General features: G+C 36.0%; 1 protein-coding gene across 15 annotated transcripts in view; it reads right to left on the bottom strand.

The window, feature by feature from the left end:
- Positions 1 to 27,433, bottom strand: part of ntm (neurotrimin) — a 631,630-nt gene that overhangs the window by 59,819 nt on the left and 544,378 nt on the right. For all 15 annotated transcript variants that reach the window (XM_073914151.1, XM_073914154.1, XM_073914152.1 and 12 more), the window contains 1 exon segment: positions 7,829 to 7,954. In XM_073914151.1, the coding sequence (XP_073770252.1) occupies positions 7,829 to 7,954 (126 nt within the window).

The raw sequence follows: 27,433 nt of genomic DNA, 5'->3' as shown, positions 1-27,433 counted from the left end.
AAAAAAAAAGAAGAATGATAAGGTTTACACAAAGCTTGGTCACTGCTGAATTTGGTTTTTGAATGAAAAGTTACCGTTAATTTGAGACACAAATAATGCAAGCTTGAATAAAAAGCAACAAACAAACACAGATTACAATGAGGTTGTCAGGGTTCTGCCACTCTGGTCTTTGTAAATTCTTGTTTTGGTGGCAGAGCTCTGACACTACCCATGTCCGGTCCTGTTTCTGTCTCTGTGTGCGCGCGCGCCGTCGTGGGTGTACGCAGAGTGTGCGCGCTTCTGCTTGACGCGGCCGCGCGCGTGCTCTGCGTCCCTCAGACGCGTGCGCTCTTGTACTCGTGTTTGTGTTTTCGTCTGTCAGCAGCATGGTGTTTCATTCCCAGCGTCTCAGTCTTGTTGGTTTCGGTTCTGGTCGGCGCTGGGATGAAGCATGCATGCTGCATATGTGAGCGCATGGTGAGTGTTTTCATTCATCGTGTGCTCGTGTCTTGCGTCTTTTGTCAAAGCACATGGCTCGGTGTTTACATTGGTCACGTGCTTTTGTCCTGTGCTTCAGTGTTGTGTTATGTGAGCGCATGGCTTGTATTGTCTCTCTGTGTCATGCGCTCTCCCGTCTATTGTCTAGTCCCACCCTCCTTGTTAACCCATATTTAGTTAATTGTGTTCACCTGTGTTTCAATTTACTTTTTTGCTTTATAATCCCCCTCATGTTTTCAGTCCTTTGTCAGTTCGTCGTTGCTAGTTTCCTGTCTTGTTGTGTCCAGCCCTGTCTTGTCCTGCCAGTCCTGCCAGTCCTGCCAGTCCTGCCAGCCCTGTCAAGTTTGTTTTTGCCTTTGTATTCATGTTTTCCCCTTCGGGGTAGTTTTGTTTTGCCTTTTATTTTTATTTTATTATTAATAAATACCCATTGTTTCTTTGCACTTGAGTCCTCGCTCCTTTTCCCCATTTCCCCTCACCAACCCTGACAGAGGTAGTTTGCAAAAAGTAGATCACAGATCCACATCTTCCTGAACCCTCAGGAGAGATAAACAGCACAAACCAGAGCCGACCAGAATAATACCAATCTATAACTCCACTCCAAATACATTCATTTCACTCTGTTTCTGTCATCCAAAAAAAAAAAAAAAAAAAAAAAAAAACCTTCTTGAAAATAACTGGAGTCAGCACAGAATCGAAGAAGGGAGGGAAAGAAAAAAATGGAGTGCGAGATCGGCAGAGTAGAACTGTATTAGCAGTTAAGGCTATAGCGCACAGAGGATCATTTGGTTCCTGAAATGAGCTGCAAAACCCAAACACACAGCAGCCTCATTACATAGATGGTTATAAACAGGATTAATGCAATCACAGCTCAATAAAAACCTCCAGCAATGTGCTCCACACAATGTGCTCTTCACTGAGCCAAAACCCTAATTCGCACTGATGTAATAGAAGTGTTTAGCTCCTGGGACACAGACGCTCATTAAAAACAATGTTTATTCAAGTCGATTAAACAGCAGCGATGATAAATTAGCAACATTATTGACCTTATTCCTCACCCAAAGGTAAAACGACGCAACAACAACAACACGTTTACTCTTCCAATACCCGCAATTCAACTTGAACGCTGCTCGCTCTGATCTTTAGCCCACTGGATTTGCACGGCGAAAGAGAAATATGGGATTGGGAGAAAATCGCTTTTTGAAAATAATAATAAGTAAACAAGCCTCCCCACCACAGGCTTTTGCTCTGATCATCTGAAAGGGAGAGCACGCAGAGCCCTGCAAATGATTCATTCCACTGAATAATGTCTATTAAACAGTCTCAGGGGATAATAATGTTAATATATCATATTTATAAGTTCTTTGAAGCGTAAATGAACTGTTTCTTTGGAGTGTGGTTGGATGTTATCCACATCTTCCACACATGCTCAATGGGAAGAAGGAGAAACACAGAACAACTAGTTCTGTAAATAGTTCTGTTTGTTGTTATTACACATACACTTATGTTTTAAAACAAGATGTTTTTATTTCAGATGCAAATGTGCGCAGTAATTTTGTGGATTATTTCAAAATAAGTGATTTTTACATATTGTTGACAGTCTTTCAGTATAAACTTCTCTACATTAAATTGAATGCACATTTGAAAAAAGGCACACGTTATGTCATGTTGTGTACAATTTTGCATCTCAAGTAATTTGACATTTATAGGATGTTTCATGTCAAGATTTCTACTGAAAATCCTTGCAGACACAGGATTTAATGATACAAAACTAAAGAAAAGAAAACTAAAAACTAAACTAAGCTAAAAACAAAACAAAACAAAACAAAACAAAGAAACAAATAAAGAAATTAAAGAAAACAAAGCAAAAAACAACTAAACTAAAACCGAAACAAACTGAAACAAGACTAGACTAGACAAATCTAAACAAAACTTAATTATAAAACCTAATCAAAACAAGATTAGATTAGAGTAGACTAGACAAAGCAAAGCAATGCAAAACAAAAGAAAACTGAGCAAAACAAAACCGAAAACAAAAAGGATAACACTTTAGAATAAGTATTCGTTATAACTAGTTAATAGATCATTAATAACTGTTAGCTAATGAGTTATAAATGACTTTTGTCAAATGAATCATGAACAAGCTGTTAGTAAAATACTTACTGAAGACTTTAGTATCTGTTAATATTTTATATATGTTTTAAGAACGTTATTCTAAAGTTGCAACTATTCTTCATTTATTAACTGTTTGTAAATGAGGAATAGTTGCAAGTTTAGAATAATGTCCAAATAACATACATAAGCTAATAACTAACACTTAGCTAATATATTAACTCTATACAGATCAGTTGTTCATAGTTTGTTAACCATCTACTAATACCCGTGAAACTTTGTAGAACAGGAAATGGATGGAGAAAGTTCAAGGCACAGAAATTTGATGTGATATTTAAAATCTAAAATGTTTCTACCTTACCCTTGTTCCACTCATAGGCTTTTCTATGTGCTGTATTCTTCCAAAGAAACTCCACAGATGCAATGTTGAACGTTGTGTTTAACGTATAGAAACGCACATACTGAGCCATCACCTTTCAGAACAGCAGTATAAAACAGAACACAAACCCATGAGGTTAAACATGAAACTAATTTATTAGGTATAGTTATAAATCATTAAAATGCATAAAGCAATCATTTTTTGTTACTTGTTAACTAACAGCTGGCAAGTTATTTTTTTGGGTATCTTTAAGGCACAGTTATACATATTTAAACGATTAACTTTTAAATTAAACAAGTCATTTATAACTCATTAACTAACAGTTTATTAATGAACTATAAACTAGTTATAATGGATAGTTATTCTAAAGTGTTACCACAAACCACAAACAGGAAAACAAAGTAAAACAAAAAGTTAAACTAAAAACAAAGAGAGAAAAAAAGGAAAAAAACAAACCCAAAGAAAACAAAGCAAAATAAGACACAAAAAAAAATCAATAATACACCCGAACCTAAACTAAAACCAAAACATAAGACTACACAAAAGAAAAAAATATATTATTATTATTATTATTATCAATAATAATAATAATAATAATAATAATAATAATGTCATTATTATTATTAGTAGTAGTAGTAATAAAAGCAATAATGACTGAACTAATAATTTCATTTAAAGCTACATACAATATTAAATAAATAAATATTTAACATTTAACTTTTTTTTCTTTTCTACATTTAATAAATGCCGCCTTGATGAACAGAATGTATATATATTTATATATTTTTAATAAAAATAAACGACCCCAAACTTTTGACCGGTAGTGAATATATAAATACAATAATAAAATTCTCTTTCTCTACAGCCTCAACATAAATCACTGCTGCTGTGAAGCATAAGGTTTACATAAAGCTTTCTGGGAAGAGCACATACTCTTCTCACAGTAAAAGAGCTCAATATAATATTCATGACTTCAGCAAAAACAACTGGCCCTGTTCTAAGTTTCAGTTTTGAGTTTTTCCTAGACTTCGGGCTTTATCAATAATTCAACCTGCTAATAGCCAGACCACCACACAATCTCCAAAGTAGAGAACTCGCACGTTTCCACACAACTGGAACATCTGTCAATCACACATATACAATCCCCGACCCCAGTGAGTTCATTTATATACAGTATTTTGGCTAATCTGATAATGCATAAAAGTGCAGCACTCTCACCCAAAATCCCGGTAATTTCCCACCATAAACAGCGCCGCTAATGGCCTTCAAATTGCATTTCGATGCTTTTTATGTAAATGCATTTCACCACAAATCCCGTCTAAACGACATGCTTAATGATCTCCCAAGCTTTTCTCCGTTACATCACTGTGATGTTTTCTTCACTGCAGCGTTCTGCATGTGAAGGTGAACTTTCCAAAGTCATTAAATGTTGCATGTTTCTTTAATGAGAATGGATGACAGCGAAGCGAGCTGCCCTCTTTAGATCCAGAACTAGATAAAGAAAGGACTCGGTATGATCACAATCTAAGTAAAACTTACAAGCGAGTGATGTGAAGCCGGGAGATACGGTGAAATCTCTCGGTTTATGTAGAGAGTCCGGAGAAAGAGCTGTGTGGCTTTGAGCGAAGTGCCATTTAAAGGTCGGAGATGTGTACTTACAGAACTAAGTGTGACTGGCAGACTTATTTCAGGCCTTTATTGAAACAATGTGAAAACGCTGCGGTAAATCTAAATGACTGGAGTGTGGTGAACGCTCAGGGGAGTCTGCTTGATAGCAATTTTTGTTTTATAAAAAGAAACAAATCTCTGACAAGACAACAAATCCTGGTGCTATCGAGATATTAAGATCTTATCGCAGGGGGGTCTGTGTCTTAATTAAGTTTCACACGTCGTTTGGACGGTGTCCGACTGATTCGGGTCCCATCAAGATTCCCGGTTGCCAGCTCTTTGAGGATTATGGCATGCTTTTACAAAAGCAAAATCAGATCTGAGAAGCAGCGAAGTGTTAAATAGATCTAATGGCACAAAAATATAGTGCTTATAAGGGGTGTTATTGTTTCTAACGCCAACACGTCCTGCCAGCTCACAGACTAATCTGAGCCTCATCTGCATTTTGAAAGTTTTTGTGTCAGAATTCAAGCTGTTTATACACTTAATGGATCGTTCTGCACTTGTTGAAAACATATCAGTGCATGCCAGAGTACTGCTTAATTCAAATCACTCAGGACTAAGGCTGCAACTAACGATTATTTTAATAATCTGTTGATTATTTTCTTCGATTAATTGGATTAAAAAAACCTACATTTCCAACCCTTTATTCAAAAACAGAATTGAAATACTTAGAAAGTGCACAAACATGTTGTCCCTAAACATCACTGAGCTGTTATAATAATAATAATAATAATAATAATAATAATAATAACAATATTGATAACAATATAAAAAACACTTAGTAGTTTTGTCCTGTTTTTAATCCAAATACCTAAAAAAAATCTTAAATCAAGATACAAACTATTCTATTCTTGTTTAAAAAAATAAAAAAAAACACCTCAAAATTACATGATTGTTTTTAAGCTAAATTATTTGCCAATGTGTCAATAACAATATTCTTAATGAGATATAATCTTAAACAGAAGTTTTAAGCATCACTGAGTTATCTCATGCCATTTTTCTTGTCTAGTCTTAATTTAAGTTTAGTCTTGCAATGAAAAGTATCTATACTGCCGCTGCTTTACTACAGTTGTTAACCTTTCACTGTTGAGTTTTTAAGATTAGTCGGCCCTAAGGGACCTCAGCATGCATATATATATATATGTATATATATATATATATATATATATATATATATATATATATATATATATATATATATATATATATATATATATATATATATATATATACATACATACATACATACATACATACACACACACACACACACACACACACACACACACACACACACACACACACACACACACACACACACACAGTTGAAACCAGAAGTTTACGTACACTGTATAAAAAGGCACATAACCATTACAAAAATAAATAAATAAAAAACAGTCAGATGTTAATGTGACTAAACTTTTCCTCTTTTAGGTATGTTAGAATTATCACATTTGTTTCTGTTATGCTTAATAGCAGAATAATGAGAGATATTTTTTTGAGAAATTGTTATAACTTTTCTTGAAAGTCAAGTTTACATTCAATAAGAGTATTATGCCTTAGAAAAAAAAGCTCAGATAATGGTGTCAAGGTTTTGGAAGTTTCTGATTGGCTAATTGACAACATTTGAGTTAATTGGAGACACAACTGTAGAATATATTTAAGGAAAACTTCAAACACACTGCTTTCTTGTGTGACAACATGGGAAAATCAACAAGCCAGAATCAACAACAAACAAAAAAGCCAGATTACAATTTGCTAAATTACACTGGGAAAAATAATGATTTTTGGATACATGTCCTGTGGTCTGATGGAACTAAGATTGAACTGTTTGGCCATAATGACCAGTGTTAAATTTGGAGGACAAAGGGGAACGGTTACAAGCCTAGGAACACCATCCCAACTATGAAGTATGGGGGCGAAGTTGTGGGGCTGTTTTTCTGCAGGAGGGACTGGTCCACTTCACAGCATAGATAGCATCATGAAGAAAGAACATTGTGTAGAAATACTGAAGCAACATCTCAAGACATCAGCCAGGAAATTAAAACTTGGCCACAAATGGGTCTTTCAAACAGACCATGACCCTAAGCATACTGCCAAATTAGTTAAGGACAACAGAGTGAATGTTTTAGAGTGGCCATCACAAAGCCCTGAACTCAATCCTATATAAAATTAGTGGGCAGAGTTGAAAAAGCTTGTGCAAGCAAGACAGCCAACAAATCTGACTCAGTTACACCAATGCTGTCAGGAGGAATGGACCAAAACTCCATCAAACTATTGTGAGAAGCTTTTGGATGGATACCCAAAACATTCAACCAAAGTTATACAGTTTAAAAGCAAAGCTAAAAAATACCAAGGAAATGTATGTAAACTTTTCACTGTCTAGAAATTAATTTAAAAAAATATAAGCAGGTGATGTGAATATAAATTAAACTAAGCGATATTTAAAAACATCTAAAAATCACTTAATCATGCAGTCAAACAAGACCCAGACCCCAGACTTGGCTGAATACGCTCTGACAACCAATACTTTATCCCTAAAAGCAACTGAAGCTCAGAGCAGATACCTGTACTGTACTATAATTGAATCCCTTCTCAAACTCTTTCACTTATCACCAAAAGAAAAAAAACCCAGAGCAGTCACTTCCGTGTCACATTAACATTTCAATTACCTGATCCTTGTAACAACACAAAGGGAGAAAAAGGGGGGTGTGCAGGGTGCATGAGCAGCTACAGCAGTCCAATTGCACCCCATGAATCATAGCGCATTAAAATGCAGTTTTTCCCTGATTAAGTGAAATGGTGCACGGCAGAACAGAGCCGCAGACAGGCCCAAATGGAGCTGATTTGTTCATGTGGCCTCAAGATAAGCAAAATAGACCACTCAGCTTGTATCGTGCACACACATACATATGTACACATCCACATAGTCAAAATACACACACACAAAAGATGCCCGATCTATTATCTTCCCAGCATTTATTATGTCAGTGGGATGCAATATTTTGCTAAATCGTCAAAGAAAAAATGCACTAATGGGAACATACATCAGCAGTACTGGACCAACATTGAGGATTGCTGTTTCATTTTAAAGGCAAAAACTGTTGACTACAGATTTGTTTGCTTTTTCACAGAATGTGTGAAATGTTACCTGCAAATAGAGGAGGCATGGCACTGTTTGTATCTTACCTGAAGGTGATTTCATCCTCCAGACAATGGCAGGTTCTGGTTTTCCATTAGCCAGGCACATTAAAGTGACATTGGAGCCTTCATTCACCACAAGGTCCCTCGAAAGGTTCACAATCTTTGGAGGAACTATAAAACAAAGAAAGAGTTACGTTAATAGAAATAAGTAAAATAATATATAAATATATATATATATATATATATATATATATATATATATATATATATATATATATATATATATATATATATAAAAAATATATTGTTATTGTTAAAATATATTGTTGTGCTTTGAGTACACTTGAATGTTTGTATAAAAAAAATAATAAATAAATAAAAAAAGCCTATTCTACAATGAAACAAACTGTTGTGTCATCATGCATATTGCAAGTCATATCTCTCCGGCCCCTCATTTGGGATGCTTTTCATAAACTGGCCCCATGACAAACTCATTGAATAGCCCTGGGTTATGAGATTCAAATAGTGAATGTCTTTAGTTAAAGATGATACACTCTGTATCTTTATCTAAAACAGCTCTGCAGTTACAAACAACAGCAAAAATCAATGGTCTTTTGCACTAAAGTATGCAATCATGAATGCTATACTGCATGTCCAATAAATGTAACACTAATGACAACGTACATTATGCACACCAGATATGCTAAAGAAACTTGATTTAAATCGAATCTTTCATCTTTGTATGTGTTATGGGGGAAAATTGTTAGTTCAATGTCTCGAGTTCACAATTACCCATTTTGAGTGCTGGTTTTAAATTAAATCTATCTTTTGACAACCAAAAAGTTTCATTTGTAGCACTAAAACACTGCTAGGCTAGAAGTAATGCCTGGTACGACACTCAGTCTGAGGTGGGAATTTCAGGGGTGAAATGACCCAATTCCAACCTCAATATGTTCAAGTTAATCCAGTAACATAATCAAGTGTAAATATTTCAAACCATCATTTTATTGTGCTAATTATGGCTAAAACAAAAGAAAAGACCCTCAAATCCCTCACCACGATAAGGTGGTTTTCCATATCCAGATTGGAGGAAAGTCTTTACCCCAGGTGGAGGAGTTCAAGCATCTTGGGGTTTTGTTCACGAGTGAGGGAAGGATGGAACGCTAGATTGACAGGGGGATCAATGGCAGCAGTAATGCGGTCGATGTACTGGTCTGTTGTGGTAAAGTTGGAGCTAACCCGAAAGGCAAAGCTCTCGATTTACTGATCAATCTTTGTTCCTACTCTCACCTATGAGCTTTGGGTCATGACTGAAAGGACAAGATCTCAGATACAAGCGGCCAAATTAGTTTTCATTTGCAGGGTGGCAGGGCGCACTCTTATAGATGGGGCGAGGAGCTCTTTCACCCTGGAGAAGCTCAGAGTAGAGCCGCTGCTCCTCCACATGGAGAAAAGTCAGCTGAGGTGGCTCGGACATCTATTTCGGATGCCTCCTGGACGCCTCGGGGAGGTGTTACAGGCATGTCTTCCCTGAGACTTATGCCCCTGCGACCCGGCCCCAGAAAAGTAGATAAAAATGAATGAATGAATGACAATAGAATATAAAAGGATAGCTATACTAATGCTGTACCGATACAACTGACTAAAAACAAAAAATAACATTATGTATTACACTAAAATGATAATAGAAGGCACCTTTTTAGTAGGGTTCCCACTTACTTTGGGTTGCAAACATCAAAATGTATTTATATGTTTCACTTAAGGTAGTCACACCTCAGACTGGCGGCTAAAGGTCTGAGAACTTTGGTTGCTTTGAATGGTCAATGGCTGCCCATGATGCTATTTGACTAACAGGTTAGCAAACCATTAACCTTTAATTTCGTGTCATGTCATGTTTATAGATGTGGAAGTGTCCCCAGAATGACAACCGGGCCAGCACGAATGAACTATCATCATTCATTCACAAAGGTTTTTAAAAGTTTACAACAATGACACATCAATATCCTTAATGATCTGTCAGCAAAACATATAGGAAACCAATAGGACATGTATGTAGATGCAGACTGAGATAAATAACATAGCTTTTTGTATCCGACTTGAATCCCTTCTCCGACTACAAATCCCTTTGTATCAGACTTGACTGTTTAAGATTGCTACACACTTGTTTACTGGAAATCTTGTAAATTTAAACCAATCAGAGGTTGACTGAGGATCTGCTAAAGTGTATTTAGAAAATTGTGCCATATACATCAGACATTTACCCACAGTTCCTTGGCCAGTGCTTGGTTTGAAATTTGAGGCTGAGACTACACATAAGGTAACTCCATGCTAATCTTGCTGTATCAGCTAGCCTAGTAAGTGTTTGCGAAGTGGTGTCAAAGGATGCGTCTCGCTGTTGTCTGGGTTTTTCGATTTCCATACAGTTTATAGGTTGAATGTTTGACTTTGGCATTCAAGATATTATTCCCAAGTAGGCAGTAGGAAAAAAGCAGGGTTGATGTGGCCAATGAGGTCAATAGAAACTCTGGAAATGTTGTGAGCACCATTTTAGAAATAACAACGAACAACAATGCTTGAACGTTATTATTGCTTATAATCTCCATCCATCCAACTATGGTGCACAGCACAAATACAGTGTTACAGTTTTTAATCTAAAGCTGTTTATGAAAACTATGGCATGCTCTATGAGCATCTTATTCTCACTTATTGTCTGCATCTATACTGTAAAACTAGCCCAAGCTGCACAAACATGGTTGATTCAATGAGTTTGTATGCCAATGCAAGTTCACAAAATGTTGTGTGTTTGTGTAATTGGCCCTTTCACATTCGCATTGCTGAACATGAGACATATTGAGTGACGCCAGACCAAAGCAAAGCAGTTCTTAGAAGACTCGCCAGATGAACCAGTTAAAAACAAGCAATAGCACTAGCTCTGAACTAGAGCCTGTTCGTGCTGGTGGAAATTGGGTTAGTGATACACAAAACTTTTTATCTTCAAAACAGACCCTCATAATTCAAAATTGTCAATAATGATACATAATATCATTAATATAGACTTCTATTGCTTGCCATTTCAGCAGAGCATGCAGCATTCAATAAACGTGGCACTGATGAAACCAGGTATTTTTTTCATTGGTAGTGTTACGGCTGTTGCCTTATTTTTTTTTCTCTTTAGTGCCTGTCTCTGTGCTTACGTGTGTGTCATGACGTCACTCACTGTTTGTTTTCTATAGAGTCCGCCTTTGCGCACCTGCGGCGAGTTGCGCTTATTGAAACTGGCTATAAATGCGGACCATCCTTGAGCGGAGACAGAGAGAGGAGACTTCACAGCCAGCCATCAAGCTTCTTTCGTTTCTTTAATTTACTGTTTTGTTTCTTGAAGTTTTACTTTGTTCTAATTTGTCAATTGTTGGGTTGTTTAGTCTTTGGTTAGTGTTGTATGTTGTTGGAGAACGTGAGTTATTGATTCTTTATTCATTCTTATTTAGTTGTGACACATGATCTGTTGGATTGTTTTGGTTGTAATAAATTTAATAATTTAGACAACTTAGTTCATGTGTACTCTTTATGTTGCGTTCCCTTCATGACTTAATTATTGATTTGATTTGATTAAAAAAGGGATCGTAACAGTAGTCTTTAAAGAGTTCTCCCTCTTCAAAAACCTATATATGTTTCTGTATTGTTTTAGGGGGCTTGGTTTTATTCGCACCTGCATTGGGAAACTTCTAATAAATATCACAGACATATCTGTAACATTTGTTGGGAACTATTTCTATTTGGGGCTGAAAACTGCAAAGCAGACACATTTCACAAAGCTGATTTATTGATTGCCTTTGCACTTTGAACACAATTTAAACAGACTGCCGAGCAAGCCACAATTCAAGCCTTTATGAGGGCCTTGCAGATTCAGAATGTCTACAACTCAGCAAAACTAAAGATGGTACAAATACCTTAGTTACCCTACGGGGAACAGCGGTAAAGGGTGTCGACATCTTCACGTCAGGAGAGCAAATGATGATCTACTTGTAAGAAAGAGTGCTAGACATTTTCTACAACACTCAAAGAGGATGTGTGATAGAAAATGAACAGTAAACACAAACTTGGATAATACACTTTGAGGAAACCAGCTATAAACTACTTCAGAACAAAAAGAAGCATGCTAAGCTACACTGAAAAGATGTATTCATTGGATTTGCTGAATTATTTTTATTGTAAGTGGTTGCAAACAAACAAATTATTTAAATTTCCACCAGTAATCTTCAACTTAATTTATTTTAATTTAGCTCATATAAATTGTTTGCAACCACTAAGCTCAACACAAATTATTATATGTAATGAGTAATTTTCTTTTAGTGTAACCTGTTTACCCTACATGCGAACAACATTTCTTATAAGTTTAGCAGTACTTCCATTCTAAAGGACTGATTTAAAAATAACTGGAACAATTTAGCTGTAGTTGGTGGAACAATTTAAAACTTAAAATAATTATGTAATGCAATGCAATGTAATGTGTATTTATATAGCACATTTATTGTATATGGCCATGCGATGGCAGCCACAGGACAATAACGCCAGTGCGCTCACTACACACTAGTGATTGGTGGAGTGGAGAGACAGTGATCCAATTTGGTGAATGGGGATGATTGGGAAGCCATGATGGGTAAGGACCGATTGAGGGTATTTGGCTAGTACACTGGGGTTGTACTATATGAGAAGTGCCATGGGATTTATTAATGATCATAGAGGGTCTCAAAAAGATGGCACTCAATGACAGTATAGTGTCCCCTTCACTATACTGGGGCATTAAGATTCACACAGCCTGCAGATTAAGTGCCCCCTTCTGGCCTAACTAACACCACTTCCAACAGCAATATGTTTTCCCATGTGTACTCCCATACAGGTACTGACCAGGCTCAGCCCTGCTTAGCTTCAGTGAGTAACCGGTCTTGATCATTAAAAAATTATGAAGGACCACATGCTTATAAGGTGATGAACAAATCATTTGACTTTGAAATATTCACATTTTAGAAGCCTCATCCCTAGAATTTTCAACACTAAAAATATAACCGGGCCCAAAAATCCAAAAGATAGAAACTTTGATTTTAGAAGAAACAACATACACAAAAAAATATTCAAAGATGATTCATTGGGTTTATTTATATAAGTGTAGTGTATGATTTGGGTTGAATTTACACAAAAAATAAGTTAAACATTACTTCAATTAAATAGTTTGTTTTAATTCAACACATTTTTTGCAACAATTTTGCAGACATAATTTTTTTAGTGTGTGTTATTTTGCGCCAACCTGATTTCATCAAGGAGGATATGTAACAATAACATCTATGTTGATCCTGGAACAACATTCCAACTAGCCAATCAGAATTAAGCAATACATTTTCTAATTATCTTAAGTTTAACTTTACGGTTAGGTTTATGCACTTCTACATGACTGTTATCTAACTATTATTTCTCTCTGGATTAATTTATAGTTTGGGAATAGGTATGGATTACATTTTCGAAAAAAAAGGATGTTCCAGGATCAACATAGACATTAATCCAGGATTGCATCCTTGCCAAAATTATCACGTCATGGTATCTTGAAATGCTAAATAAAAGGAAAAAACAAATGCAATTTTGAGCCAGACTGGCTATTGCCGAGAATTAATGACAGTCAAAATCATTTGTTAAATAAAATACACATAATAATCATCTAAATGGTGTGTTGATGCAACTTGGAGCTAAACTATGCAGGACCCTCTAGGACAGAGATTAGTGAGCACTGATCTATACCATCAACCTGTAAACATGTATGAAGGATTTTGATTGAATTTTAATTACCTGAAAATATTTCAGCAGTAGATTAAAGTAGGCTATTGTAAAAGCTACAGTTGAAGTCATAATTATTAGCCGCCTTTTTAATTTTTTTCTTCCCTTTTTTAAATATTCCCTAAATTGTTTAACAGAGCAAGGAAGTTTTCACTTTATGTCTGATAATCTTTCTTCTTGAGAAAGTCTTATTTGTTTTATTTTGGCTAGAATAAAATCAGTTAAAATAAAAAAAATTTAAAAAAAACATTTTAAGGTCAAAATTATTAGCCCCTTTAATCTATATATTTTTTCTATAGTCTATAGAACAACTATCGTTATACAATAACTTACCTAATTACCCTATATTAACCTAGTTAACCGAGCTAAGCCTTTGAATGCCACTTTAAGCTGTATGGATGTGTCTTGAAAAAGATCTAGTCAAATATTATTTACTGTCATCATGGCAAAGATAAAATAAATCAGTTTTTAGAAATGAGTTATTAAAACGATTATGTTTAGAAATGAGTTAAAAAATATATTCTCTATGTTAAACAGAAATTGGGGGAAAAAATAAACAGGGTGGCTAATAATGCAGGAGGATTCTGACTTGAACTCAATATAAGACCAGGTAAGTTTTGTCTTTTAGAAAGCATTAAACCAAACAAAAATAACAGAAATATAAAAATATTTAAGCATATTTGAAATTCCTATTTATTTAAGAATACTGTACTGAAAAATAAACCATGCACAGATGTCGATCAATTCTTTTTTGTTTACATGTAGAATTGTGTATACAGGGATCAACATTGCTGCATTTTCAAAAACATAAAAAAAACACTATTATTATTTTATAAAACAATAATAAAACACTTAATTTCAGCAATGCCACATAATTAAATAAAAAACAAACAAAAAACAATTTCTGACATAAAAAAAAAAGAAAATAAAAATGAGCAATTTACAATAGCGTGGCCAGCATGTTTTTCTTTCTGGTTATTATGAACAACCTTGAAGACAGCATTATTATGGATATTCAAATGAGTTTGTTGAGGGATCAAGAGAAATCAAGATCATTGTGCTTTTGCTTTCGGCACAGAGACACCCTGAGGATTTTACACATACTATTTTTGAGTACAGTACTATAAATCCCTCCAACACCTTGACAAAGTATTTTCTCACAGAACCATTGCTCATATTATAAAAATCATCCTGCAACATAAAGGTCAGGGAAGTTAAAGGTCAGTTCAGTATAATATTTCCAATCTCCAGAGAGCATGCTGCACTTTTGCCTCGATGATGGCCAGAAAAATATGTTTGACTTGACTGCGTAACGGCAGAATAAAGTCCTTTAGTGGCTATTAACTAATTCCCTCCACTGTAAATGAAGATCCACAATAAGCTGTAGCTGAAAAATTAATTCAATAAATGCCTCCGGGCGGCGTATGATATCTCTTTCCTTGAAACCCAACAAAACAAAAGCCGCAGAGTATGAACCCATCGCTATAAACAATTAGCATTATCATTAGACGCTCATAAGTGTTGTTCTCAATAAATGTAATAATAGGTGGCACTGATGGCGTGATCAGAAAAACAGCAGTGTCGTTGTTCTGCTATTGAATACAGATGTTATTTTGACACGTGTTCTCTGTCAAGAGGTTTGCGTTTGCATTTCAAAGCCGAGACAACTCAACAAAGGTTGCCGTCACCGTCTAAGACGCTTCCAACAAAGCCAGGCAGTACCAGTGTTTTATCCTGTTTAACTCGCTAAAGACATGTTCCTCTAGAGACGCAAGGCTATAAATAATTCATTCAACGTCAGTTCAGTGTACGCCCTTTTCATACATGACAAAAAGTCACCTTTTTGGGTTGTTTTTTTTTCATTTTTTATATGTTTTTGAGGTTAACATTTATCGTTTGTCACATGCAGGGTAAACACTTATTGTTTAGGTATTGAAGATGAATTTTAAGTCATGTTAAGCTTGGAATACAACAATAAAATGTACTTGTTTTAGGCATATTTAACACTTCCCCATCGCCATACCACCCTGAAGCCCAAGGTTACTCACTGAAGCTAAGCATGGCTGAGCCTGGTCAGTACCTACATTGGAGACCACCTGGAAAAATTAGGTTGCTGTTGGAAGTGGTGTTAGAGAGGCCAGAAGGGGGCGCTCAACTAGCAGTCTGTGCGAGTCCTAATGCCCCAGTAAAGTGAAGGGGGCACTATACTGTCAGTGAGCACAGTCTTTCAATGTATGTCCTTTTTATACTTAACAAAAAGTCACCTTTTTGAGTTGTTTTATCATTTTTTTTATGTGTTTTTAAGGTTAACATTTATTGCTTGTCACAAACAGGGTAAAGCTCGAAATACAACGATAAAATGTACTTGTTAAAGGCATATTTAAAACACTTAGACACCACCATACCACCCTGAAGCCCAAGGTTACTCACTGCAGCTAAGCATGGCTGAGCCTGGTTAGTACCTAGATGGGACACCACATGGGAAAATTAGGTTGCTGTTGGAAGTGGTGTTAGAGAGGCCAGAAGGGGGCGCTCAACTTGCAGTCTGTGCAAGTCCTAATGCCCCAGTAAAGTAAAGGGGACACTATACTGTCAGTGAGCACAGTCTTTCAATGTATGTCCTTTTTATACTTAACAAATAGTCACCTTTTTTGAGTTGTTTTGTCATTTTTTTATGTGATTTTAAGATTAACATTTATTGTTTGTCACATACAGGGTAAACGATTATTGTTTAGGCATTGAAGATAAATTTTAAGTCACGTCAAGCTTGAAATACAACAATAAAATGTACTTGTTAAAGGCATATTTAACACTTAGACATCGCCATATCACCCTGAAGCCCAAGGTTACTCACTGCAGCTAAGCATGGCTGAGCCTGGTCAGTACCTAGATGGGAGACCACATGAGAAAACTAGGTTGCTGTTGGAAGTGGTGTTAGTGAGGGCAGCAGGGGGCATTCAATCTGCGGTCTGTGTGAGTCCTAATGCCCCAGTAAAGTGAAGGGGACACTATCAGTATAGTCTAGTATCAATTATATATGTATTAAAGCAGTTTTTCCAAAAATTGTATATGGTGTGAAAGGCAAGATTTGTGTTGAAAAATACGAAATCTCAACCTAATAATACAATTTTTTTTATTATTCTTCATTAAAAATTAAGAAATGCATTAAACGTCAATTCACACAAAACTGACAGAATACTTTTTTATTGTCTGTTGGCATCTGCAGCCCCGTTAACACTTATTTTAGTTTTAAAACGCATACGTTTTGCAACAGTTGCACCTTTCGTCCACACTACCCCAGAGTTTTCAAGCCCTGAAAATAGTTTTTTAAAAACACTAAAGAGGCTGTTTTGCATGTCAAAGAGTGTGTGTGGTCACGTGATGTGCATTTTCAGCTGTGTAGTGTGGGCAGAGATCTTTTCAGAAATGCTAGATGTAACACCAGTGTGGATGTGGATCGTTATCACTCTTAAATGCTAAAACAGCGTAAATGGGGCCTGTTGGTGATCATTGTTGCTCAATGTTTGAGAAGTGGCATGTTGTAATTGGTGATTTTTGATTGGTACGGTGCAAAATTTGGAAGAACACAACAATAACTATGCCACAATTATGAGACTAATTATGAATTCAGATTTTAAATGACTCCCAGCCCCACTTTGAACCTTTTCTTAAATTTAAATTGCTGCATTTGAGCACAGCCTTTTGAAGGAATTCATTACTTGCATAATAGCAACGCAAGACAAAAATAAAATGCTAAAAACTTCATCTAAATGCTAAATCCAGCGTCAAGAGCTGTACATTTGATTATCTGCAGCCTAGAATGTTAAATGTGTTTTGCTCACTGTTCTAAATATGGCAAGCATAAAGTCATCCTGAAACACACACACACACACACACACACACACACACACACACACACACACACACACACACACACACACACACACACACACACACACACACACACACACACACACACACACACACACACACACACACACACACACACACACACACACACACAAAGCTCTGCACAGCATTTAGACTAGCATCCACAGCTTTTTTTTAACAGCAAAGCCCAACACACAAGCTCTGTTTATCGGCAAACTGTAACAGTCACCAAAGGAACCATATGAAAGTTAATAAGGAAACTGTTTACAGCGGAACTGTGACCCGCTGTATGACAATGACAGTCAGAGTGAGGAATGATTCTATCACTGCGTTTATGACTTGTGTCTTGCAACGATAGCGTGTATCTTTGTGAGCCGTATTTCTGATATGGATGGCCGGAATGCAACTCAAAGCCATTTTCAAAGCCAATAAAGGGCTTACAATGACTGTTCTCCCTTTATGCTGCACAGACTCGCACACAGTCAGTTTTGGGATGTGTATGAGCGCGCAGATGTGTGTGCGTGTGTGTCTGCCCCGCCAGATTGGATTCTCCAGCCTCCGTATGAGGTAAAGCATGTTAAATTGCATTTTAATAGAGTCGTACCATCCTCTTACTTTTGATGCCGGATTTCTGAGCTTCAAAGGGATCTTCAGTTGACAGGAGGAGCAATTGAATAGTTATAACTCGGCATATCGCAGTCTATTCCCAAGATTTGACCCAGCTCAAACGTGGGAATCCTCAGTGAGGTGTGATGTGGATGATCAAATATTAATCTGAATCTCACTAGAAAATACAAAACAAACAAACAAAACTGCTTGAGTGTGAACAGAATATGAGTGTCGTGTGGATTTTAAAGCTTGGGTCTGGATGAACAAAGGGGCAGAATTATTGCAGACCAGATCAACTGGCAATTTCTCAACAATCCAGTAATGAGCACTTCATGATGATCAGCAGCAACTGAGAGCACCATTAATACGGTTAAGATCATTTCACTTATCGCAAAAGCATCTCCGCTAATTGTTTTAGACAAAAAAAATAATAATAAAAGGACTGACATTTATCCAAGCCATTACTCTAGATTACAATACACTCAGGGGCCTTTTCTAATCATTTTTAAAGAATTTTAAAATGATAAAAGCTGTCTGCCTTACAGTTTGGCTGTCTTATCTACCCTCAAATTTTTTCTAAACATTTTTCTGTTGCCTTCTTCTTTATTTTACTTCAGACGTGCTCAATAATGTCCATGTCTGGTGACTGGGCTGGCCAATGTTGGAGCACCTTGACCTTCTCTGCCTTAAGGAACTTCACTTTGGAGGCTGAAGTATGAGGAGCAGCGTTATCCTGCTGAATAATTTGCCCTCTTCTGTGGTTTGTAATGTAATGGGCAGCACAAATGTCTTGATACCTAATGCTGTTGATGTTGCCATCCACTCTGCAGATCTCTTGCATGTCCCCATACTGAATGTAACCCCAAACCATGATTTTTCCTTCACCAAACTTGACTGATTTCTATGAGAATCTTGGGTCCATGAGGGTTCTAATAGGTCTTTTGCAGTATTTATGGGATTGGGATGAGAAAACCCACGAGAACATAAGGAGAACATGAAATGATAACTGGCCCAGCCAGGACTCAAACCAGCGACCTTCTTGCTGTGAGGTGACAGTGCTAACCACTGAGCCACCTTACTGTGTATACTTTATAATATAATACAGTATATTTTTTCTGAACTTTGTCTTTGATTTAGATGAGCTATTTGGATCACCAAAAACAAACTGTAAATGTGAGTACAGAATAACACTGTGTACAATAAACCTCAGTAAGTTAAACAGTCACTTGCTTATTAGCATCTGCTGACTAACAAACTTCCCAGGGTCCTAATACCTGTCTGGTAACATAACTGATTCATATGGGGGTACTGTAAACCTTAGACTTGGCCAGAATATATGAAAAAAAAAAAAACTGACTTACTGTATGATAAATGTATTTAGATGCTGCTGTGTTAAACCAAAAAAATTAGACAAAAAACAGAAACCAAACCAAACCAAACCAAAAAACGTTAGTGCTAAAAAATGTACATTTAGCATGAGAAGCTAATACTTAAATGGAATAAAAATTGACATCTGACTCTGTAAATTAACTTTTAACTAACACAAACCTCAAAGATACAGACATCAACTCAATTAAAAGGAGTATTGTCCAATATTGTGCATCCCTACTAAATTCAACACTTAAAGGGTGTCTGAACTCAACTTTGCTATTTTATGTTTAAACAGGTCAAACAGGGTTGTTTTTATTATCTCAATGATTTATGGGTAGCGTAACCTTCATTAAACCAATCTGAGTCTCATCTCCTATTCCCATTAAGAGTCAGTTGTGTTGTGCCATGGGACATTTGCTATTCACATGTAGTACTTTGTAAGTGTTCACTAGCAAGTAAACAGTTAAACAGACCATGTGTAGCGAGAATAAAGAACTAGCCTTTTTCATTCTGCCTTTTTACTTTCTCTTTACTTTTACTCTTTACTCCTTTACTTATGTGAATAAGGAAACTGTGTTGTACGCACTCCACTGAAGACATCCATTGGTCTGCAAATTTAATTTTGCTTGTTAAGCACAAAAAATTGTTTCAAAACTATTTCTAAATTCAGTTTTAATTTCCAGCAAACTAATAAATGAACAATAACAACAAATAACAAGTGCTATGTCCCAACACACGTCCTATTCTTATGCCCCATATGATGCTCCATACGTCTCCAAAACCCGACAGATGGACAAATCTAAACTTGTTTTCATTAAAACAAATATAAATATGCGTATCATAAATAATACTGCTACTAATAATTACAGATGTGAACCTACAGTGGTCTCACGGTTCGGTTATGATTATCATGCCATCGATTCGGTTTAATTCGATATCTCGGTGCATTGACAATGCTTTCCATACAGTTTATATTTTCTTTACAGCACAGCAATTCTTGTATTAAAATGTATAAATATATTTATATTTATATACCATTTGTAATACAATTGTGTCCTTCAATACAAACAGACAGATATATAAACTGTACCTTGAACATTTTAACAGTTTACCAAAACAAGCATTTATAGCAAATAAACAAATATAAATTTCCCGCTCGCTTTCCGAGCCTTGTCTGGCAAGTTCTTTCTTACACCCCTACGATTGGTCTCACACTCAACAGAAAGTGCTGCGATTGGCTTGTATTATGCGCTGGCGCTCATCACAGATGAGTGACACTAACAAATGGCAGTTGGGATTACAGCTGATCTATGATAGAAACGATGGAGAAAACTCTGCAGACATGAGCTCGTGTCTGTATCCAGAAGTATCTCTGTAACAGTCGAGAGTGGAAGAAAAGTCATGTCAGCAGGTCAAATGGACCACAGTGAGAGAGAGAAATGGAGTTTACTTTCATTCTCTCAATCGCAGTGAAATAGGTGCTTCTGCTGTAAGTGTTAGTTAAAGACTGTCCAAAAAACACACACGCAGTGAAATTGTGCACAGTTTCCGCGTTTTTAAGTAGTTGGTGCATTGTAAATCATGCTCGCCTCCTTCGCCATAGTAAGCTACGATGACAAAGCGCATATGAATAAAAAATTAATTTTGAAACCCCTACTAATAATAGCATTATGCAAATGCAAATTGTCATGAATAAACTAAAAAAAAAAACCTGAGGTGAAGAAGGCATGGAGGCCGCGGTTTTTATATTTATGTATAAAATAATAATTTTTGTAACATTTTAATTTGTGTAAAGATATTTGTGTATTACTGTACATTCTGGGTGTATTAAGCAATGTGTACATGTTTTCGACCTGCATAGGCACATAACTAATGCTCTGCGCTGGACTTTAGACAAGCTTTCAGTTGGTCAAGGCGCGTTCTATTTCAGTTCTTCAAAATTGCAACACGCCAACAATGTGCCTTAACACACCTCCTTTTTAGACCAGTACACTCATAAGTCCACAAAGTGGTGCAAATGCAGTTGCATTTAAACAACGTGGTGCAAAATATGAAAATTAGGGTTGCGCTGGTCTGAAAATTGCAACAAATCACACCAAACATGTCTTGCGCCGGATGTATGATAGGGCCCAAATTCTGTATTATAACCTCTTTTTGTATTATCTGGAATAACTGCCTGTTTAATTTAATAAACATCTTATGTTGCACAGCTATATGTTTTCGAACAACAACAAAAAAATTTTATTATTATGTATTATAAAATGACAATTTTTTATGCCAAAAAATATTAAAATATTAAGTAAAGACCATATTCCATAAAAGTTTTTTTTTATTTTTTTTGTTTTATTTATTTAATTATTTTTTATTTTTTGTATTTTTTTATTAATACAATTCATTCCTAAATACCTCATTTTGACATCTTTTCTCAGAAATTTGATATTTCGGAACCCTCAGATTCTAGGCTTTTTAATAGATGTATCTCCTGTAAATATTGCTCTGTACTAACACAGTATACATCGATAGAAATCGATCTCAACTTTCTAACATTGACACTTATGACAGATATTGTGGCCCAGGGTCACATATTGTAAAATATATTGTTACCTTGAAATCAAATTACTTACCGTGAAATAGAATTTTGCTCAAACTGTCCACCCCAAGACCACAATATTACAAATATCAGATTTTATTATCCTCATGGGAACATTTGTTCCTCAAAATACGAGTTAAAATGATATTTACTGCACATAAAAAACAAAACATATTGCTCTAAGGTGTTTGAGAGTGTCCACCTCGTCAAATGTTTAATTCTACACAATGACTATGTGATTATGTTTTGTCACATTTGACCGCTCAGCTGCCAATAAGTCGCATATATTTATGAGACAACAAAAAGGATAACAAATGGCCTCGTTCCAGCCAGATGAACTCTTCCCCCAAGTGCTCAACAGTGCGGAAGAAACCCGCTCAATACAGCTTCAAACATCAGCGCTCTGCAGCTTTAGAGGTCTGTCTGTAAAATGCACAGAAACGTGGACGCCTTCAGTATATGCGGCGACTGCTTTCAATAGATTGTCAATAAAGTCATCAAACGTAAACATAATTGCATTGCAAACTTCACTTTCTGAATACCCAAAGCACAAAGTAAATGTAGAAACTTTTGCTAAGCAACCCACAACGATTTTTCCTCCCAAATTTGAATCCAATACATCAACAATGCGGACTGAATACAGCAGCAGCTATTGGCAGATTCTGAAACGCTTATGACAGAACTCCTATTTTACTTTTCTCATTTGAATAAAGTTGAACAATTCTCAACTTTCTGATGATTTTCACTGGCTGCTCTGCTGTCAATCCGCCAGGTGAGCCTGTCATTCATGCCAACATGGAAAATGAATGGAAAACTCCCATGCCTGTGGACACCTATGGTTAAAAAAAAAAAAAAAAAAAGAAAAAAAAACTATATAAAACCAGTGATTCTGGCTGGAGAGTTTGCTGATAAAGCATTTGCCATCTGAAAATATACTTCCAGTGTGCTATTGCTCAATGCTTGTCATACAGTCACGGAGACGCGTTTCATATTACAGTAAAATCACATATGGTTTTTTAAAAATAAACATGTCAGTGTCGCCAATGTGTTTGAATTTGGGGAAGAGGAAATCAATCTGTGTTACATTGCTGTCACAAAAAAAACCTAAAGACCAGCAGTGGCAGAGCTTCGTTCCAAATGCTAGTAAGCTGCCTCCATGTTTACTGCCAAAATAGGCAGGTGTCTACTAAGACAGCACTCTAAGCACAGAACCACATAAGTGACTGGTTTGGAATGCTCTGCATAGGCAGAATAAGGCCAGCTAATGCACTGCACAGTGTATTTAACTTTTGGACATGCAGTTAAGCTACAGCTGTTATTTTTTTTTTATATATGACTTAAATCGGCTATATGCACAGTTAGGGTTTTTTAGCCAACAATGAACTTGCAGTGAAAGGTTTATGTGACTATTTTTAATTTCATACAGTTGTTTTTACAGTATCGATTTTGTTAGGTAATTACAATACATTTAATTAAATAGACTTCAGCTTTTATTTAGTTGTTCAATTGTGCCAATGGGCGAGTGTTTACAAGTGTGGATTCCCGTGAAGGAGCTCTAAATGGAAATTGCTGTTTTGTGTTTATCTTATCCCTCTACTGCACATATTTAATTTGCAACTATGTAAGCTATAACAATGACTTCCTTTTTACTATAAAGATGTCGTTTTTGCATGTAAGTAACATTTACATTTAGTCATTTTGCAGACACTTTTATTCAAAGCGACTTACAAATGAGGACAAGGAAGCAACTATAAGAGCAACAATGAATACGTGCTGTAGGCAAGTTTCAGGTATGAAAAGTGTAAGAAGCAAAACATTAGTAATTTTTATTTATTTATTTATTTTTTTGTAGTACAGTTAGCGGTGGAGCCAGAGAGGGAATTGCGGATTAGTAAGGAAAGTGGAGACTAAATAGTTGAGTTTTTAGTCATTTCTTGAAGACAGCGAGTGACTCCGTTCTGATGCTGTTAGGGAGTTCATTCCACCAACCTGGCAGATTGAATGCGAGGGTTCGGGAAAGTGATTTCTTCCCTCTTTGGGATGGAACCACGAGGCGACGTTTATTTACAAAGCGCAAGTTTCTGGAGGGCACACAAATCTGCAGAAGTGAGAGCAGATAAGGAGCGCAGCCAGAAGTCGCTTTGTAAGCAAACATCAGAGCTTTGAAATTGATGCGAGCAGCAACTGGCAGCCAGTGCAAATGGATGAGTAGCAGAATGACATGTGCTCTTTTAGGTTCATTAAAGACCACTAGTGCTGCTACGTTCTGAAGCATCTGAAGAGGTTTGATAGTAAACAACAGGTTATAAATGAATAACCATTTGTAATTCAACACTATTGTGTCGTTGGACTAAATGTGTCCAATGGGATATTCTTCTCTGGACTCTTACCTTTCAAAATAAACCCTGTTGTACAGCAATCAATGCACGTGTGTGTTGTTATTACGATGATAATTCTGTATTTCATATCAAAGCATCTTCTGTACAACTCAGATTTAGCAAATACATTCTTTATAAGCTTCCCATTAAAAAAAAAAAACAACTAGCTACAATCGCTGCTTGAGGATTGTAGCTTTAGTTTTACTTGTGTTTTTTTTAATGTAATCTATTCATAAACACTGAAACGTTAAAAAAGCGCCACAGCCATATTATATTTAAACTATTATAATTATAATAGTACATGTATTAATAGTATATTTATAATTCAATTAGAAACTATTTGCAAAACAAATATATCTTAAAAAAAAAAACTTTTTAATATTGGTTTCAGGTTGATTAAAAAATGTTTTATATTTCTCTCAAATTTATAAGGCTGCAAAATCCGTTTGCTAACACTGGTCATTTTTGGAGGAAATAGAGCATGAATGTCTCAAACTTAAATTGTGCTTTAAAAATCTTATCTTTTCATTTGTGTCTGAACAAGACATGTTTAGAGTTGCTTCCTGGCAATTCTCATGAAATGACCCGTTTCTATCGATTTACATTCATTAATATTTCACACCCTTATGCACTCTTTTACTTCAAAGATCAATAGTTGCATGATCGATAGAGAAACTAGCCACAATGCACGTGAATACAAATGAAATAACACGCCGCATCTCTGTTGTGTACAAACAGCATTCGTCTTTGACTAGTTCCTATGTAACGCTGATAGAACCGATCTGCTCTACACCAAAATAAACATCTACACTATGAATACACAAGGCCCTAATATTTGAAAAACAGCTGCGGGAGCGATGTTTGCATCCAGCGAAAATGTCAGATAATTTGACATGCAAATGATGACCTCTTTTAGGCGCTGATTACCATGCAAAGTCTTTAATCAGGGAATGAATATTTACTTCATCTGCATTTGCTATACAACACACTCGCTGCATTATGGTTTCTCAAAAAAGAGAGAGAGGTTTTTGATGAAAAGCAGCTTTTGACATCCTACAACTTTTAGCTTGAGGGATATCCCAGGATTTAGTGCTTTCTCTCCTCATCCTAATTTAGGACGTAATCCCGTCCTCTAGGTGTCTGACGCAAACAAATTAAAGACAAAAGCAGACGGGTTACATTACAGTTTCATTTATGTGAGTTTTTAGGAAATAATGTGTTCGCACATTTCTGTGCAAAATAAAGTGATTTTCACACTTCACAAATGTAGGCGCAGTAATTTGTTGTTTTTTCTTCATCAGTGCTCATCTTAAAAATGTATTCAGATTTTTTTAACAAGCTATCTTGTAATTTTTAGTGAAGTGTGTGTGCACTAAAATCATCATAAGAAGAAAAAAATACCAAGCTTTCAAACTAGTTTACTGACAACTCTTTACATTTCTGGATATCTTTGTCACTAATAGATTTTTGTCACCTTTTTTTGGCTTATTTTACTTAAAATATAAAATACACAAATAGACAAATTATCTTTCTTAGTGAATATTATAATAAACAAGCATGTTTAGCTTAGCTTAGCATAAACCATTGAATCGGATTAGACCATTAGCATCTTGTTCAAATTTTTTTTTTTTTTTTTTTTTTTTAAGTTTCAATAACTGACCTCTTTAAAACTGGACTTTTTATTGTTTTGTCATGTACTAAGAGAGATGGAAAATAATACATTTCTGTTTTTGGTCGATGTTTCTAGGAAATTTATTCTGGAGTCAAGGAATTTTGCTGTCCTACCATAGCTGCAGCGGATGCAATGATATTATGCAGCATCTTGAAATAATCCTATACTAGGTTACCAGGTAATGATGCTGTTGTTATCTTTAAACTTTTGTCAAATTTAATTTCTGAAACCAACTGAAATTTTGGTATGAATACATGACATGAAGCACAATTGGTATATGGCCAAATATCTTTCTTCTATAGCACGGCTGTTTAGACTGACACCGACACAAGGAGTGATGGTTTTGATTTGTTTCTTTTAATGACAGCAGTAAATAACTGAACAATTATTTGAACTTATTTTTATATCATTTTTATCCACAAAGTGTGCAGCTTTTGTCATTGTAGTGTATCCTAATGAGCTTATTTACTTACTAAATAAAAGTATACTTTTATACTTGACCTTTACTTAAGTATACTTTTTGTGTTCCTAAGGGTGTATTTACTGACTTACCAAGATCAATCTTGTACAGCCAGGGAGTGTACTGCTGCTCTGACAGCCAAAAGTTGGGTCAAAGCTAGAGATGCTTCGATCAGGATTTTTGCAGCCGATACAGAGTACTGATTCCTACTCAATGAGAGTGGTGGATTTGCACTCATGATGCTTAAACCATCACTGTGCCTCTCGCAATCTGTTTACTTGGTCATTCACTCTCGTCGCCATGATTTCCGGATATTTTAACTCATATTTAGGGATCACATAGCCGGTATAAATTTGCGGGAGACTCACAGAGCTTCCGGGAGAGGTTATACAGTTGGATGAGACGCTAGATAGGGGCAAATGGGTCACAGCAGCTCAAAACATTGGAAATACAATGGCTGCACTAGCAACAAAGAGAGCATCACTTGCGCAAGTTGCGCTGATAAACTAAACAGAGGTCCCATTGTATCTGTATATATTTTTGCTGCTGTGACGCGAGCACATTACGCTCCGCCATATAATTTACCTGTGTTGTGGCTGATGTAGGCTATGCATCAGGGGCGGACTGTCTATCTGGCAATTCTGGCAAATGCCAGAAGGGCCGGACCATTTTTCAAATGTGGGCCGGTATGCTATTCTTTAATTATTATTATTATTTTTTTTTGTATGTATCGTTTTTACATGGAGGCAGCTTTTATCTCTTGCAAGATGTGAATATGATAATGATGATGATAGTAGTAATAATAATATTAAATGTTAAGCATTGGCCCAATCGGCAATGGCCGGCTGGTTTG

This window comes from Danio rerio, chromosome 10 (assembly GCF_049306965.1).
Source record: "Danio rerio strain Tuebingen ecotype United States chromosome 10, GRCz12tu, whole genome shotgun sequence".
Taxonomy (NCBI): Eukaryota; Metazoa; Chordata; class Actinopteri; order Cypriniformes; family Danionidae; genus Danio; species Danio rerio.
The sequence above is the reverse complement of the archived record's forward strand: the minus strand, read 5'-3'. Positions and strand labels throughout refer to the sequence as shown.